Below are 17,368 nucleotides of genomic sequence, written 5' to 3'. Positions count from 1 at the left end.
CATTGGAATGGGCTTCCCAGGGAGGTGGTGGAGTCACCATCACTGGAGGTGTTTGGGAGGAGCCTGGATGAGGCACTTGGTGCCATGGTTTAGTTGATTAGATGATGTTGGGTGATAGGTTGGACTTGATTATCTCAAGGGTCTTTTCCACCCTACCACACTGGTTAATTCTATTCTAAAAAGAATGGGATGGGTTAGGAGGGACCTCCAAAGCTCATCCAGTCCAACCCCCCTGCAGGCAGCAGGGACATCTTCAACTAGATCAGGCTGCCCAGAGCCCTGTCCAGCTTCACTTGGAATATGTTCAGGGATGGGCCCCAACCACCTCCCTGGGCAACCTCTTCCAGTGTTCCACCACCCTCATGGTGCAGAACCTGTTCCTCACATCCAGTCTAAATCTGCTCTGCTCTAGTTTGAACCCATTGCCCCTGGTTCTGTCCCTGCAGGCCTTTTCAAACAGTCTCTCTCCATCCTTCCCATAGCCCCCTGCAGGTACTGGAAGTTTGCTATTAGGTCTCCCTGGATCCTTCTCTTCTCCAGGCTGAACACCCCCAGCTCCCTCAGCCTGTCCTCATAGCAAAGCTGCTCCAACCCCCTGATCATTTTCATGGCCCTCCTCTGGACCCTCTCCATCAAGCCCATGTCCTTCCTGTGTTGAGGGCTCCAGAGCTGTACAGAGCACTGCAGGTGAGGTCTCAGCATCGCAGAGCAGAGGGGCAGGATCCCCTCTCTCCATCTCTGACCATGCTGCTTTGGATGCAGCCCAGGCTGCCCTTGGCCTTCTGTGCTGCAAGCTCACACTGCCTGCTCATGTCCAGCTTCTCACCCACCAGCACCCCTAAGTCCTTTTCCTCAGGGCTGCCTTCTATCCCTTCCTCCCCCAGCCTGTATTGATAGTGAGGATCGTTCCAGTGCCTCCAGCAAAGCTGAGAACGAAGTACAGCCCCATGGTAAAACAAACACCACATCCTTCAGTTAGCTGTGCAGAAGCTGTTGAAGTGCAGTGCCCTTCTTTTCCCTAACTACAGCTCTCAGACCCAGCTTGCTTTATACTGAGAGAATCATTTCCTGAGTAACCTGCTTGTTCAAGTGGAATGTGGGCTCTGTTGCTATCTCTGTAAGTCCTGAGGAGTGGAACAACCCAGTCTCTTCCAGTGTGTGAGCAAATCCTAGCCCTAGATATCTACCAAGAGCCAAAGGTGTGTAGTTTTCGCTTCTTGAAGACACCTACAGGCCTTACTGAGTCCCCAAGACAATTTAGTCTCTTGAAACATTCTTTCTGAAGTCCTGATGACATCCCTAAACAGGGTTCCAGGCAGGACTGCTACCTGCAATGAAGCTGGATATATGACCTTTATCCTGTTAACATCAGCTCTTTGCCTTCTCCTGTGGCTGCTAGAGTTTTCAGCAGTAACCTGGTGCTCTTTAACCACCTTCTCCCCAATTCCACGTGTTTTTGTGCAGATTAACTGAGTTTTGTCTTAAATGTCACATGAATCTAGCAAAGACATCCAAGTGCTGGGTTCTGCACATTGGCCATAACAACCCCAGGCAGTGCTACAGGCTGGGGACAGAGTGGCTGGAGAGCGGCCAGGTAGAGAGGGACCTGGGGGTGCTGGCTGATGGTAGGCTGAACATGAGCCTGCAGTGTGGCCAGGCAGCCAAGAGGGCCAACGGCATCCTGGCCTGCATCAGGAACAGTGTGGCCAGCAGGAGCAGGGAGGTCATTCTGCCCCTGTACACTGCACTGGTTAGGCCACACCTTGAGTCCTGTGTCCAGTTCTGGGCTTCTCAGTTTAGGAAGGAGGTTGACTTGCTGGAGCGTGTCCAGAGAAGGGCAACAAAGTTGGTGAGGGGTTTGGAACACAGCCCTGTGAGGAGAGGCTGAGGGAGCTGGGGTTGCTTAGCCTGGAGAGGAGGAAACTCAGGGGTGACCTTATTGCTGTCTACAACTCCCTCAAGGGAGGTTGTAGACAGACGGATGTTGGTCTCTGCTCCCAGGCAGCCAGCACCAGAACAAGAGGACACAGTCTCAGGCTGCGCCAGGGGAGGTTTAGGCTGAATGTTAGGAAGAAGTTCTACACAGAGAGAGTGATTGCCCATTGGAATGGGCTGCTGGGGGAGGTGGTGGAGTCATCATCATTGGAGGTGTTCAGGAGGAGACTTGATGGGGTGCTTGGTGCCATGGGTGAGTTGATTAGGTGGTGTTGGATTGGTTGATGGGTTGGACACGATGATCTTGAAGGTCTCTTCCTACCTGGTTTATTATTATTATTATTAAGACTTCCAGGACTCTGTCTGCAGTTCGTTGTGGCAGACACCAGGAGTCTGTTTCCCTGTTGAAGGGCAGAATAAAGAAGCTGCAGGAGAAACAGGTGGTTTGTTGCTTTGTCATGAAAAGAAGAGGCTGTGCCCCTGGATGTGGGGATCTTATGTCTGCATGGTTGTAGAGGGACTGTGGGTGCTGTGATCCCCGTTATCGCTGCCTGACCCGGCAGGTGTGCTCCAGTTCGCAGTGTGTCTGTTCCAACACTGCAATCTGTGTTACCAGAGCTGTCCTCCTGTAGATTTCACTCAAAAAAAGCACTGTAGGAATCATCTCATGGTTCTGTCAGGGATGTTCCCATCAGCTGTTACCTGTTTGTCTGACACAGGGTCACCCTGGCAAGCCTGCTGTTCATTTCTTCCCCACTGAGGAGACCACAGAGGCACAAACCCCTTCTGTGCAACAGGACATGGACCTGATGGAGCAGGTTCAGAGGAGGGCCATGAAAATGAGCAGGGGGTTGGACCACCTCTGCTCTGGGGACAGGATGAGGGGGCTAGGGGTGTTCAGCCTGGAGAAGAGAAGGCTCCAGGAAGACCTAAGAGGAACCTTCCAGTACCTGCAGGGGGCTACGAGAAGGATGGAGAGAGACTGTTTGCAAAGGCCTGCAGGGACCGGAGCAAGGGCAATGGCTTCAAACTAGAGCAGAGGTCCCTTCCAACCCAGACCATTCTATGATTCTATAACAGTGCTCAGAAGCTGGCAGCAGCCACACAGTTCAGAGCTGATATCCAAACCCAGTGATGGCCTCTGCAGAGAGGCTGCTTAAGTGAAGCCAGCTCATCCTCATGGTGAACACGCATGCTGTGCTGTGCATGGCCTGGCGATGGGTAACCACCAGGCAAAACCTGGTGCACCCCAAGCCATTCCACAAAAGCATGTCTTTGTTTCAGGCCACAGGGATTTTGGGTGGAAAAGTGAAGATCTTCCATTTGTTTTGCCCATGGGAAAAGGTCCATTCTGCACAGCACATGGCAGAGAGGTAGTTCTTTAAGGCTCAGATCCAGAAAAATGGAGGGTAATTGCTCCTTTTGTTTCTGCAGCTCCAAGCTTTAAAGAACAAAGACAGGAGCATTTCATGGAAAAATCCCAGTCCCAAACTCAGTGAAAACTGTTTTCAGCTTTTTCATCCCCAAAAGCTCTGTCTTACCCTGACATCACCCCTGGGGCAGTGCTCCACTGAGGAGCATCTGACAGGACTGAGCAGCCTTACACACTGAGGGGAGGTACAGAGAAAGGCAGCAACACGTTCATCACAGCAGCTGGTCCTTGCACTGTTGGCTTGGAAGTGGTGCTGTGTGGGACATTCCCCCAAGTCAAGGTTTGGATGGATTTCAGAAGCCCTGATGGCAGCCCCTGAAGCTCTGAGTGCTTCATTTACTTAATTCTTTTGCCAGTGACTCTTGGGAGCCCAAAAGCAGAGCGATGCTCTGAGACTGCTACAATCAGCATATGTCTTAGCATGCTCTTCCTGCATCACTGCATTATGGCAGGTCCTGGTGGTGAGAGGTGCATTTTCATGAGCCATCTTAGGTGGCCCTTGGAGTCTCTCTTCAAAGTAGAAATCACATTTATCTGCCTGAGGAGAGGGCAGCAACTGTTGGTTCATAAATAGTTCTCTTGCTTGTGAAGTTCACTAGCAGTGTGTTGTTGATGTTTGGCTGGAGAGTGTTCAGTTCCACGTGTCATAGATGTGTTCTTCCCCACCCTTTTCATCCTTGCTTTTCATCTCAGCATTTCTTTGGTTTACCTAAATGCAATAATTTCTCCCTTCTTGCTTTGGCAGCTTCATGATCACTTTAAATCGCTCCTTTCCCATCTTCATGGTGCTTGCCTGGGTGTATTCAGTCTCCATGGCTGTGAAGAGCATAGTGCTGGAGAAGGAAATGCGCCTGAAGGAGGCCATGAAGAACAGGGGGATAACTAATGGGGTGATTTGGTGCTCTTGGTTCCTAGACAGCTTCATCATGATGGCCGTGAGCACGTTCCTCCTCACTGCACTGGTTATGGTAAGGATTGCTAGCCTCAAAGTCACCCCTGCTAGCCCCAGCATTTAGTTACATAAACCTTTAAGCACTTGGCTAAGGAGGAAGGCCCTTACATCTTATCTGATGGGGGGCACTGCTCTTGGTATAAACGCACAGTAGGAGTGGGGGGGTTTGGCCCTGGCTGCGGGCCAAATGCCCACCCATGCCGCTCTCACTCCCCTTGTGAGATCGGCAGGGGAGAGGGGAACATGTCACAATAGGCCTGGAATAAGCTAGAAGCCAAAGCACAGACAGCTGTTATTCTCTAGTCCCCATCAGCAGACAGGGGTTTGGTCACTCCCAGGAAAGCAGGGCTCTGCTCGCAGTGGCTGCTGCGGAGGACAAATGCCATGGACAAAGATCCTCCACTTCCTTCTTTCACTTAGCTTACATATCTGAGCTGGTCTCATGTAGCAAGGGATACCCCTTTGGTCAGTTTGGGTCAGCTGGCCTGGCTGTGTCTCCTCCCAAGATCTTGCCTGCTCCTCAGCATACTCTTGGGGCAGGGGAATGTTGGCAAAGCTTGGTGCTCATTCAGCAGTAGCAAAAGCACTGCTGTGTTGTCAGCACCCAGCTACAGCCCTGCAGAGATGCTCTGAGGACAATTAACTCCAGCTCAGCCAAACCCAGAACAAGGAGTTCAATCCACTCCATCCTGTTAGCCTCTGCTGAGGAGCTGTTCTAGGTCCTCGTGGTTGTGTCACAGCTTGGGGGGACAGAGAGAGCTTGCTGGTTTGGCTTCACTGATTCAATTAAAACTCAGGAGGAGCTAATACCCAGGAAGAATCTGCTGACACCTATAATTGGCTTCCCTCTCTGGATGTCACTGTGCCAGTGAGAGGCACCTTTGTAAACAGAATCTTATGAGAGAGTCTTATCACTTGATAAATCAGTCTCAGAGGCCCAGTGGCATGTTGCAATAATGTTGAGACCTGTTTGTTTAAGCCTTATGTATGGCCCAGCACACAGCTGAGCCTGATAAGTAGGTCTCAACACTGGGATTTTTTAGGAGTAAATGGATAATCAGCAGTAGCACATGCTCCTCTTGAGAGGGAGGATTTGCCAGAAAAACCCTCTAGGCAAGGAAGGTCAATAAAGGTTTGCTCAGCAGCTTAGTTAGCACACAAGGATCACTGAGAAACGGCACTTGGGCTCCTCAGCTGTGATACTCTTCTGGAGTTTGAGCACAGTTTATGTGCAGAATGACAGAATCACCAAGGTTGGAAGAGACCTCAAGGATCATTGAGTCCAACCTGGCACCACAGACCTCATGACTAGACCCTGGCACCAAGTGCCACATCCAATCCCCTCTTGAACACCTCCAGGGATGGTGACTCCACCACCTCCCTGGGCAGCACATTCCAATGGCTAACAACTCTCTCTGGGAAGAACTTTCTCCTCACCTCCAGCCTAAACTTCTCCTGGCGCAGCCTGAGACTGTGTCCTCTTGTTCTGGTGCTGGTTGCCTGGGAGAAGAGACCAACCCCCCACCTGCCTACAACCTCCCTTCAGGTAGTTGTAGAGAGCAATGAGGTCTCCCCTGAGCCTCCTCTTCTCCAGGCTAAGCAACCCCAGCTCCCTCAGCCTCTCCTCACAGGGCTGTGCTCAAGGCCTCTCCCCAGCTTTGTTGCCCTTCTCTGGACACCTTCAAGTGTCTCGATGTCCTTCTTAAACTGAGGGGCCCAGAACTGGGCACAGGACTCAAGGTGTGGCCTAACCAGTGCTGCGTCCAGGGGCACAATGACCTCCCTGCTCCTGCTGGCCACACTATTCTTGATGCAGGCCAGGATGCCATTGGCCTTCTTTGGCCACTTGGGCACACTGCTGGCTCATGTTCAGGAGCATTACCATTTCACTCTGCATTATCACTATTTTATGTCAAGCTGCAGTCTCTCAGTGTGTGCAGTGGTGTGAGGCTTTAGCCCACACGCACCCGCAGCAGAGCACAGCTAACCCAGTCGGAGAAGCAAGCGAGGGCTGTCTTTCACAAGCAATAATGAGATGCAATGAATCTGTACAAAGCACACAGCATTTACAATGTTATACAAGAATTTACAGGACAGAAACACAGGAAAAATCCCCCTCACAGGAGGATCCCACCTCGGGTTCCCCCCAGACACGAGCCCAAGTGCCAGGGGCTGCACTTTGGCCACAACAACCCCATGCAGAGCTACAGGCTGGGGTCAGAGTGGCTGAGAGCTGCCAAACAGAGAGGGACCTGGGGGTGCTGATTGACAGCTGCCTAAACATGAGCCAGTAGTGTGCCCAGGCAGCCAGGAGGGCCAATGGCATCCTGGCCTGCATCAGGAACAGTGTGGCCAGCAGGAGCAGGGAGGTCATTCTGCCCCTGTACACTGCACTGGTTAGGCCACACCTCGAGTACTGTGTCCAGTTCTGGGCCCCTCAGTTTAGGAAGGAGGTTGACTTGCTGGAAGGTGTCCAGAGAAGGGCAACGAAGTTGGTGAGGGGCTTGGAACACAGCCCTGTGAGGAGAGGTTGAGGGAGCTGGGGTTGCTTAGCCTGGAGAAGAGGAGACTCAGGGGAGACCTCATTGCTCTCTACAGCTACCTGAAGGGAGGTTGTAGACAGGCAGAGGTTGGTCTCTTCTCCCAGGCAGCCAGCACCAGAACAAGAGGACACAGTCTCAGGCTGTGCCAGGGGAGGTTTAGGCTGGAGGTTAGGAGGAAGTTTTACACAGAGAGAGTGATTGCCCACTGGAATGGGCTGCCCAGGGAGGTGGTGGAGTCAGCATCACTGGAGGTGTTCAGGAGGAGACTTGATGGGGTGCTAGGTTGCATGGTTTAGTTGGTTGGGTGGTGTTGGATGATAGGTTGGCCACAATGATCTCAAAGGTCTCTTCCAACCTGGTCTATTCTATTCTATTCCATGACCCTGTCACGGTGGTTCAGGTAGTTTCGTTTCAGATGAATGCAGGCACACCTCTCTTGGAATCATTTACTTCTTAAATGGTGCTGTAGAATGACTGTCTTCAGTCTGTTACCATCTTAATTCAGTCATCCACGATGAATATGAACTCCACAGCCTGGTTTATCACCCTGAAGTCACAATCCCAGAGCATGGATGAAGTTAGATGAAGGATTTGTTGTCGTAATGAGCGCAGGTGTTGAAATCTTACTGTCTGGGAGAGTCAGAGGTCATCCTAGGTAAGACAGACTGGTTTGCTGCTCATTGCACAACAGATGGCAATGGTAATTCTGGCACACAAGCTGGTGGAGCTTGTTGGAAGGGCTTTAACCTAGGCTGGAAAGGGGAGGGGGTTAAACGCAGCAGTACCATCGATGAACCGATGGAGGCTGGGGGTGGTAAGCCGGAGTCAGGGGTGAAACCAGCAGCCCAGCTGAAGTGCGTGCACACTAACACACACAGTAGGAGTAACAAAGGAGCTGGAAGCCTTGTTGCAGCAGGAGAGTTGTGATGTAGTTGCCATCACAGAAATGTGGTGGGATGACTCACACGCCTGGAGCACTGTAATCGATGGCTACAGGCTCCTCAGGAGAGACAGGCGAGGGAGGAGGGGTGGCCCTGTACTTCAGGGAGGCTCTAGGTGCCATGGAACTAGAGATTAAGGATGATCAGGTTGAGTCCCTGTGGGTAAGGATTAGGGGGAAGGCCGACAAGGCTGACATCCTGGTTGGACTCTGCTATTGCAGCTAAATTTGAAAGGCATAGCCTAAACCCACCACAATTACAGACCACCCAACCAGGAAGAAGAGGCTGATTCATTGTTCTTTAAGCAGCTGGAGGCTGCCTCAAGATCACTTGCCCTTGTTCTTGTGGCTGACTTCAACCTGCCAGACATCTGCTGGGAATTTAACACTGCAGGGAAGAGGCAGCCTGGAAGGTTCCTACAGTGTGTGGAGGATGGCTTCCTCTCCCAGCTGCTGTGTGAGCCTACCAGGGGTGCAGCTTCTGACCTGCTCTTTACAACCAGAGAAGGGCTGGTGGGAGATGTGGTGGCTGGGGGCTGTCCAGGCTCCAGTGACCATGAGATAACTGAGTGTTCAATGTTCAGTGAAACCAGGAGGGGCAGCAACAGAAACCTCCACTCTGGGCTTCCAAAGGGCAGACTGCAGCTTATTTAAGGAACTAACTCAGAAAGTTCCTTGGGAAACAGCCCTTAGAAACAAAGGGGTCCAGGAGGGCTGGACCTGCTTCAAGGAAGAACTCTTGAGGGCACAGGAAGAGCTGTGCCAAGGTGCTGGAAGATGAGCCAGCGAGGGAGACAGCCAGATGGGATGGGCAAGGAGCTTCTAAAGGAATTAAGGGGAAGAAAGAGGGCATAACACCTGTGGAAAAAAAAGGGGAGATATCCCAGGAAGAGTTTAAGGACATTGCTAGGTCATGCAGGAAAAAAATGAGAGAGGCAAAAGCCAATTTAGAACTCAGACTGGGCACTGCTGTGAAGGAGAATAAAACATGTTCCTATAAATACATTAAAGGCAAAAAGAGAGGCAGGGACAACCTCCACTCTTTATTGGATGCAGAGGGGAATATAGCAACATAAGCTGAGGAAGAGGCAGAGGTACTTAATACCTTCTTTGTCTCAGTCTTCAATAGTGGGACAGGTTGTCGTCAGGACAAGTGGCCTCAAATGGAGGCAGGGATCAGTATAGTCCCCCTGTAATCCAGGAGGAAGCAGTAAGGGACCTGCTGAGACACTTGGATCCCCACAAATCCATGGGACCGGATGGGATCCATCCTAGGGTGCTGAGAAAGCTGGCAGATGAGCTGGCCAAGCCACTCTCCAACATTTTTCAGCAGTCCTGGCTCAGTGGAGAGGTCCCAGAGGACTGGAAGCTGGCCAGCGTGGTGCCCATCCACAAGAAGGGCTGGAAGGAGGAACCAGGGAATTCCAGACCTGTCAGCCTGACCTTAGTGCCAGGCAAGGTTATGGAACAGGGCATCCTGAGTGCAGGCACACAGCACTTAGAGGATGTCCAAGGGATCAGGCCCAGCCAGCATGGGTTTAGGAAGGGCAGCTCCTGCCTGACCAACCTGATCTCCTCCTATGCCCAAATGACTGCCTGGTGGGTGTGGGGCAGGCTGTGGATGTGGTCTGCCTGGACTTCAGCAAGGCCTTGGACACCATACACCACAGCAAACTCCTGGCCAAGCTGTCAGCCCCTGGCTTGGACAGCAGCTCTCTGAGCTGGGCTAGGAACTGGCTGAAGAGCTGAGCCCAGAGAGTGGTGGTGAATGGTGCCACAGCCAGCTGGCAGCCAGGCACCAGTGGTGTGCCCCAGGGATCAGTGCTGGGCCCCATCCTCTTTAACATCTTTATTGCTGATCTGGATGAGGGCATTGACTCCCTCATCAGTAAATTTGCAGATGATACCAAGCTGGGGGCAGGAGTTGATCTGTTAGAGGGTAGGAGAGCTCTGCAGAGCAACCTCCACAGGCTGGACAGATGGGCAGAGTCCAATGGGATGCAATTTAATAAGGCTAAGTGCAGGGTTCTACACTTTGGCCACAACAACCCCATGCAGTGCTACAGGCTGGGGTCAGAGTGGATGGAGAGCAGCCAGGCAGAAAGGGACCTGGGGGTACTGGTTGATGGTAGACTGAACATGAGCCTGCAGTGTGGCCAGGTGGCCAGGAGAGCCAATAGCATCCTAGCCTGCATCAGGAGCAGTGTGGCCAGCAGGAGCAGGGAGGTCATTGTGCCCTCTGTTCAGCACTGGTTAGGCTACACCTTGAGTCCTGTGTCCAGTTCTGGGCCCCTCAGTTTAGGAAAGATGTTGAGTTGCTGGAAGGTGTCCAGAGAAGGGCAATGAAGTTGGTGAGGGGTTTGGAACACAACCCTGTGAGGAGAGGCTGAGGGAGCTGGGGTTGCTTAGCCTGGAGAGGAGGAGGCTCAGAGGAGACCTCATTGCTCTCTACAGCTACCTGAAGGGAGGTTGTAGGCAGGTGGGGGTTGGTCTCTTCTCCCAGGCAAGCAGCACCAGAACAAGAGGACACAGTATCAAGCTGCACCAGGGGAGGTTTTGGCTGGATGTTAGGAAGAAGTTCCTCACAGAGAGAGTGATTTGCCATTGGGGTGGGCTGCCCAGGGAGGTGGTGCTGTCCCTGGAGATCTTCAAGGAAAGCCTGGATGAGGCATTTAGTGCCATGGTCTGGTTGATTGGATAGGGCTGGATGATCTTGGAGGTCTCTTCTAACCTGGCTGACTCTGTGACTCTGTGACCTTTGCTGCTAGTTCAGAAAGCTGCAAGACTTCTAAGCTGCCCCATTTTCCTTTTGCTTTGCAGTGTGGAGGGGTCCTCCATTACAGCAGCCCACTGCTCTTCTTTCTGTTCCTCATGGCATTCACCACAGCCAGCATCATGCAGTGTTTCCTCTTCAGCACCTTCTTCTCCAAAGCAAATCTGGCAGCTGCCTGCAGTGGAATCATCTACTTCACCTTGTACCTGCCCCACATTGTCTGCTTTGTCTGGCAAGACCGCCTGACTGTTAACCTGAAGAGCCTGCTGGTGAGTCTTTCACTGAGGGGATAGGATATGTGGGTTCAATTTTCAGCATCCTTTCCCACTGTTTGTATGTCAATGCCTCTTCCTCCCTGCTTTCTTCGCTCAGAGGACACCCCTGAGTCTCTCTGCAAGTGACTTAAGCCTTCAGTAGGCCTGGTGAGCAGAAGAGATTTTGATGTCTTTTAGAAAACTCAGCAAAATTGCCACAGGAGGCTGTGGCTGCCCCCTCCACAGCCTCCTGTGGCTGCCCCCTCCACAGCCTCCTGTGGCTGCCCCCTCCACAGCCTCCTGTGGCTGCCCCTCCACAGCCTCCTGTGGCTGCCCCCTCCAGGCTGCCCCTCCACAGCCTCCTGTGGCTGCCCCCTCCACAGCCTCCTGTGGCTGCCCCCTCCACAGCCTCCAGTGGCTGCCCCTCCACAGCCTCCTGTGGCTGCCCCCTCCAGGCTACCCCTCCACAGCCTCCTGTGGCTGCCCCTCCACAGCCTCCTGTGGCTGCCCCCTCCACAACCTCCTGTGGCTGCCCCCTCCACAGCCTCCTGTGGCTGCCCCCTCCACAGCCTCCTGTGGCTGCCCCCTCCACAGCTTCCTGTGGCTGCCCTCTCCACAGCCTCCTGTGGCTGCCCCCTCCACAGCCTCCTGTGGCTGCCCCTCCACAGCCTCCTGTGGCTGCCCCCTCCACAGCCTCCTGTGGCAACCTGTTCAGTGTCTCTCCACCCTCACTGCAAAGAATTCCTTCCTCACCTCCAGTCTAAATCTCCCCTCTTCCAGCCTCTATCCATTCTCTCTCCTCTTATCACAATGAGCCCGTCCCCTCCCAGCTTCCAGGTGTCATGGGATGAGGTTTTCCCTTCAACAGCTTTCCATAGACACCCACCTGGCTTTGGGGTATTTTAAACTCTGCCTGGCTGAGGGAAATTAATTTGGGAAAGTGCTGAAAACCTTCCTTAAAAGGCTCAGAAGTGATGTAGTATTCAGTGGCAAACCTCAGACCTAACTCAGAGCTTTTGTGGGAGCGTTGGCTGAGGCAGGCAGCTTCGTGTTTCAGCAGCTAACACAGTTCTTTTCTCATCCCAGGCTGTGTGTTCAGGGCTCCTGACTCAACAGGACTGGTGAAGCTGGTGTGGAAGCAGATCTAGAGCAGCCTCAGAGGGGGCCACACCTTGAGTCCTGTGTCCAGTTCTGGGCCAGACAATTTAAGAAGGACATTGAGAGACTTGAAGGTGTCCAGAGAAGGGCAGCCAGGCTGGGGAGGGGTCTGGAGCACAGCCCTGTGAGGAGAGGCTGAGGGAGCTGGGGTTGTTCAGCCTGGAGAAGAGGAGGCTCAGGGGAGACCTCATTGCTCTCTACAACTCCCTGAAGGGAGGTTGTAGCCAGGTGGGGGTTGGTCTCTTCTCCCAGGCAGCTGGCACCAGAACAAGAGGACACAGTCTCAAGCTGTGCCAAGGGAGGTTTAGGTTGGAGGTGAGGAGAAAGTTCTTCCCAGAGAGAGTTGTTAGCCATTGGAATGTGCTGCCCAGGGAGGTGGTGGAGTCACCATCCCTGGAGGTGTTCAAGAGGGGATTGGACGTGGCACTTGGTGCCATGGTTTAGTAGTCATGAGGTGTTGGGTGACAGGTTGGACTTGATGGTCCTTGAGGTCTTTTCCAAGCTTATTGGTTCTATGATTCTATAAAATGTGTTTTACTTTTTGCATGCCAGGAAATGAGCATCATCTTGAAAAATGTTTTGAGCACTTCCTTACAAGTTCAAAGCAAATTTCACTTCTGTTATGTTTGAGAAATACAAAGGCAAGGCACAAAATGAAGGCAGCTACCTTTCCCATGCACTGCAACCCGCTTAAGAAGGTCATGTATAAGGATGAGAATACCTCAGGTTCACATTCCTTCTTTACCTAAACACAGTGTTAGGAGCCCACAGTGCCCTCATGCAGCCCAGAAGGCCAATCATATCCTGGGGTGCATCAGGAAGAGTGTGGCCAGCAGGGCAAGAGAAGGGATCCTCCCCCTTTGCTCTTGTGAGACCTCGAACACTGCGTCCAGTTCTGGTGTCCCCACCACAAGAGGGACGTAGATCTGCTGGAACAAGCCCAGGGGAGGGCCACAAAGATGACCCAGGGGCTGGAACACCTCTGCTATGAGGATAGGCTGAGGGAGCTGGGGGTGCTCAGCCTGGAGAGGAGAACAGAAATAGAATCGAATAGGAATAGAATAGAATAAGGATAGGATAGGATAGGATAGGATAGGATAGGATAGGATAGGATAGGATAGGGTAGGATAGCATAGCATAGCATAGCATAGAATTAAACAGGTTGGAAAAGACCTTTGAGATCATCAAGTCCAACCTATCACCCAACGCCATCTAATCAACTAACCCATGGCACCAAGCACCCCATCCAGTCTCCTCCTAAACACCTCCAGTGATGGTGACTCCACCACCTCCCTGGGCAGCACATCCCAATGGCCAATCTCTCTGGAGGGACCTTTTGACTGCCTTCCAATAGCTGAAAAGATCCTACAGGAAGGCTGGAAAGGGACTTTGGACAAGAGTGTCCACTGATAGGACAAGGGGGGATGGATTGAAATTGAAGGAGAATAGGTTTAGATTGGATCTGAGGAAGAAATTCTTCACTCTTGAGTGTGGCAAGGCTCTGGAATGGATTGTCCAGAGAGGCTGGATGCCCCCTCCCCAGAGACATTCAAGGCCAGGTTGGATGGGGCCTTGAGTAACCTGGGCAGGTTGAGAGGCATCCCTGCCCATGGCAGGGAGGTTGGGCTGGATGATCTCTAAGGTCTCTTCCAGCCTAAGCCATTCTAGGATTTGACCACAAGTGCCAATGCTCTGAGAAATATCTTCCAGCTGTGAAGCTGCAGACATCCTTCATGCAGTGCTTGTTAGAAATGGAGCTGTGAACTCACAAAATCATTCAGAGTGATTTTCTGTTGCCCAGAGAATCAGGAGGGGGAGCAAGTGCTGGAATCCAGTATTCCATCTTTACTGAGCATTCTCACACTGCAGGCAAAACAAGTACTGTCTTGTCCACTAAGAATCCAATAAAGAAGGAAAAAGAGAATAGAATAATAGAATAAACCAGGTTGGAAGAGACCTTCAAGATCATTGTGTCCAACCTATTATCCAACACCACCTAATCAACTAACCCATGGCACCAAGCACCCCATCAAGTCTCCTCCTGAACACCTCCAAAGATGGTGACTCCACCACCTCCCCAGGCAGCCCATTCCAATGGGCAATCACTCTCTCTGTATAGAACTTCTTCCTAATATCCAACCTAAACCTCCCCTGGTGCAGCCTGAGACTGTGTCCTCTTGTTCTGGTGCTGGCTGCCTGGGAGAAGAGACCAACCTCTGCCTGTCTACAACCTCCCCTCAGGTACTTGTAGAGAGCAATGAGGTCTCCCCTGAGTCTCCTCCTCTCCAGGCTAAGCAACCCCAGCTCCCTCAGCCTCTCCTCACAGGGCTGTGTTCCAAACCCCTCACCAACTTTGTTGCCCTTCTCTGGACTCGTTCCAGCAAGTCAACATCCTTCCTAAACTGAGGGGCCCAGAACTGGACACAGGACTCAAGGTGTGGCCTAACCAGTGCAGTGTACAGGGGCAGAATGACCTCCCTGCTCCTGCTGGCCACACTCTTCCTGATGCAGGCCAGGATGCCATTGGCCCTCTTGGCTGCCTGGGCACACTGCAGGCTCATGTTCAGCCTACCATCAACCAGCACCCCCAGCAAGGGAGGAGATGGTTGTGGTTTTCCTTATCCTGAGCTCTCTGTCTCATTGTCCATAAGGGCCCTGCCCCAGAGCCAGGGAACATTTTGTTCCTCAAGACCAGGTAAAGGTGCACACTGTCAGCTTCTGGATGATTACATAGCATCTTCTGAGTAGAGCCCTGAATGGACAAACAAGGAGGTGTTGCTTAGCTGCTAAAGCATGCTGAGTGAAGATTGGGTTCAGCCCTATGGGAGCTTAGAATTGCTGCCGTTGGGAGGATTAAACATCCCAGCACAAGAGAAAAGGGAAAACATCTTTCCCCAGAGCATTCATTAGGCATTACTGAGTTGTGCTCAGTCCAGGCTGTGCAGAATGGCTGAGCTGAATGTCCTTTTCCCTTTATTCCAGAGTCTGATTTCTCAAGTAGCTTTTGGGTTCGGTACGGAGTATTTGTCACGCTACGAAGAACAAGGTCTTGGCCTGCAGTGGGGTAATATCAGAACCAGTCCCTTGGAAGGAGATCAGTACAGCTTCCTTTTTTCCATTCAAATGATGCTTTTGGATGCTTTTCTCTATGGAATACTTGCTTGGTATCTTGACAATGTTTTTCCAGGTAAGTGCATTCCTTATTCATGGTAGGCAGTGGGAGGTGTTGTAAACTCTGCTCTTCTGAGCAGCCTCTGAATAGTTCTCTCTCAGAGAAAAAGGTATTTGACAGTGCAGACTATGAGCCTTATCCAGTATAGCACTTCTCTCTCTCTCTCTTTTTTGCTTTCCCCTATTTTAGTCCTGAGAAAGGAGGATGAGATGAGATGAGATGAGATGGAATGGAATGGGATGGGATGGGATGGGATGGGATGGGATGGGATGGGATGGGATGGGATAGGGTAGGGTAGGGTAGGGTAGGGTAGGGTAGGGTAGGGTAGGGTAGGGTAGGGTAGGGTAGGGTGGAATAGAATAGAATAGAATAGAATAGAATAGAATAGACCAGACCAGACCAGACCAGACCAGGAAGAGACCTTTGAGATCATTTTGTCCATTCAACAAGTCCAAGTGCCAGGGGCTGCACTTTGGCCATGGCAACCTCATGCAGAGCTACAGGCTGGGGGCAGAGTGGCTGAGAGCTGCCAAACAGAGAGGGACTTGGGGGTGCTGATTGACAGCCACCTAAACATGAGCCAGCAGTGTGCCCAGGTGGCCAAGAAGGCCAATGGCATCCTGACCTGCATTAGGAACAGTGTGGCCAGCAGGAGCAGGGAGGTCATTCTGCCCTGTACTCTTCATTGGTTAGGCTGCACCTAACCAATGGGGTCCAGTTCTGGGCCCCTCAGTTTAGGAAGGAGGTTGACTTGCTGGAAGGTGTCCAGAGAAGAGTAACAAAGTTGGTGAGGGGTTTGGAACAGAATGCGTATGAGAGGCTGAGGGAGCTGGGGTTGCTTAGCCTGGAGAAGAGGAGGCTCAAGGGTGACCTCATTGCTCTCTACAACTACCTGAAGGGAGGTTGTAGACAGGCAGAGGTTGGTCTCTTCTCTCTAGCAACCAGCACCAGAACAAGGGGACACAGTCTCAAGCTGCGCCAGGGGAAGTTTAGACTCGAGGTGAGGAGAAAGTTCTTCACTGAGAGAGTGATTGCCCATTGGAATGTGCTGCCCAGGGAGGTGGTGGAGTCACCATCCCTGGAGGTATTCAAGAGGGGATTGGATGTGGCACTTGGTGCCATGGTCTAGTCATGAGGTCTGTGGTGACAGGTTGGACTCGATGATCCTCGAGGTCTCTTCCAACCTTGGCCATACTGTGACACTGTGATCATCCAACACCACCTAATCAACTAAACCATGGCACCAAGCACCCCATCCAGTCTCCTCCTCCTAAACACCTTCTGGTCCTGTTCTGAAATTTAAATAGGAAATAAATCTACAAAAAAAAAACAATAAAAAATCACCTGTTAAAACAATTTCTGTGCATAATTTGCCCTTTGAGAACGTTCAGGGCAAGGCTCTTGAAATGTTGACAATACAGAAATTAGAGTTCCAGTTCACAGACAGACTGTGGCAAACGTTAGGCCAACTGGTTTATTGAGGCATGTACTGTCCTAGGCAGCTGTGAAAGTTCCCACAGGGATTGATTTTATAGACTCATAGATCATAACTCTGTTTCTAAATGGGAATCCTGGTTCTGGGGCTAGTTGAGAGAAAAGCTTTTCCCTGTTAGTGATTACAAATTCAGTCAGCTTTCTGGGTGAGAAGATGGTTTGTCCATGGGCTTTAAATGGTTAGAATAGAATTAACCAGGTTGGAAAAGACCTTTGAGATCATCCAGTCCAACCTATCACCCAACATCATCTCATCAACTAAACCATGGCACCAAGTGCCTCAGCCAGGCTCTTCCTAAACACCTCCAGAGATGGTGACTCCACCACCTCCCTGGGCAGCACATCCCAATGGGCAATCACTCTCTCTGGGAAGAATTTCTTCCTAACATCCAGCCTAAACCTCCCCTGGCACAGCTGGAGACTGTGTCCTCTTGTTCTGGTGCTGGTTGCCTGGGAGAAGAGACCAACCCCCACCTGCCTACAACCTCCCTTCAGGGAGTTGTAGAGAGCAATGAGGTCTCCCCTGAGCCTCCTCCTCTCCAGGCTAAGCAACCCCAGCTCCCTCAGCCTCTCCTCACAGGGCTGTGCTCCAGACCCCTCCCCAGCTTTGTTGCCCTTCTCTGGACACCTTCCAGCAACTCAACATCTTTCCTAAACTGAGGAGCCCAGAACTGGACACAGGACTCAAGCTGTGGCCTAAGAAGTGCTGAGCACA

The 17,368-nt window shown here is 51.8% G+C and overlaps 1 protein-coding gene across 1 annotated transcript in view; it reads left to right on the top strand.

Moving 5' to 3' along the window:
* Positions 1 to 17,368, top strand: part of LOC104300449 (retinal-specific phospholipid-transporting ATPase ABCA4) — a 101,826-nt gene that overhangs the window by 47,831 nt on the left and 36,627 nt on the right. The window contains exons 14-16 of the mRNA XM_054164988.1: positions 4,113 to 4,335; positions 10,623 to 10,844; positions 14,970 to 15,174. Coding sequence (XP_054020963.1) covers positions 4,113 to 4,335; positions 10,623 to 10,844; positions 14,970 to 15,174 — 650 coding nt within the window. The remainder of the gene's footprint in view (positions 1 to 4,112; positions 4,336 to 10,622; positions 10,845 to 14,969; positions 15,175 to 17,368) is intronic.

Source organism: Dryobates pubescens, chromosome 11 (genome assembly GCF_014839835.1).
Source record: "Dryobates pubescens isolate bDryPub1 chromosome 11, bDryPub1.pri, whole genome shotgun sequence".
NCBI classification, from domain to species: domain Eukaryota; kingdom Metazoa; phylum Chordata; class Aves; order Piciformes; family Picidae; genus Dryobates; species Dryobates pubescens.
This window is presented reverse-complemented; position numbering and strand designations above follow the sequence as displayed.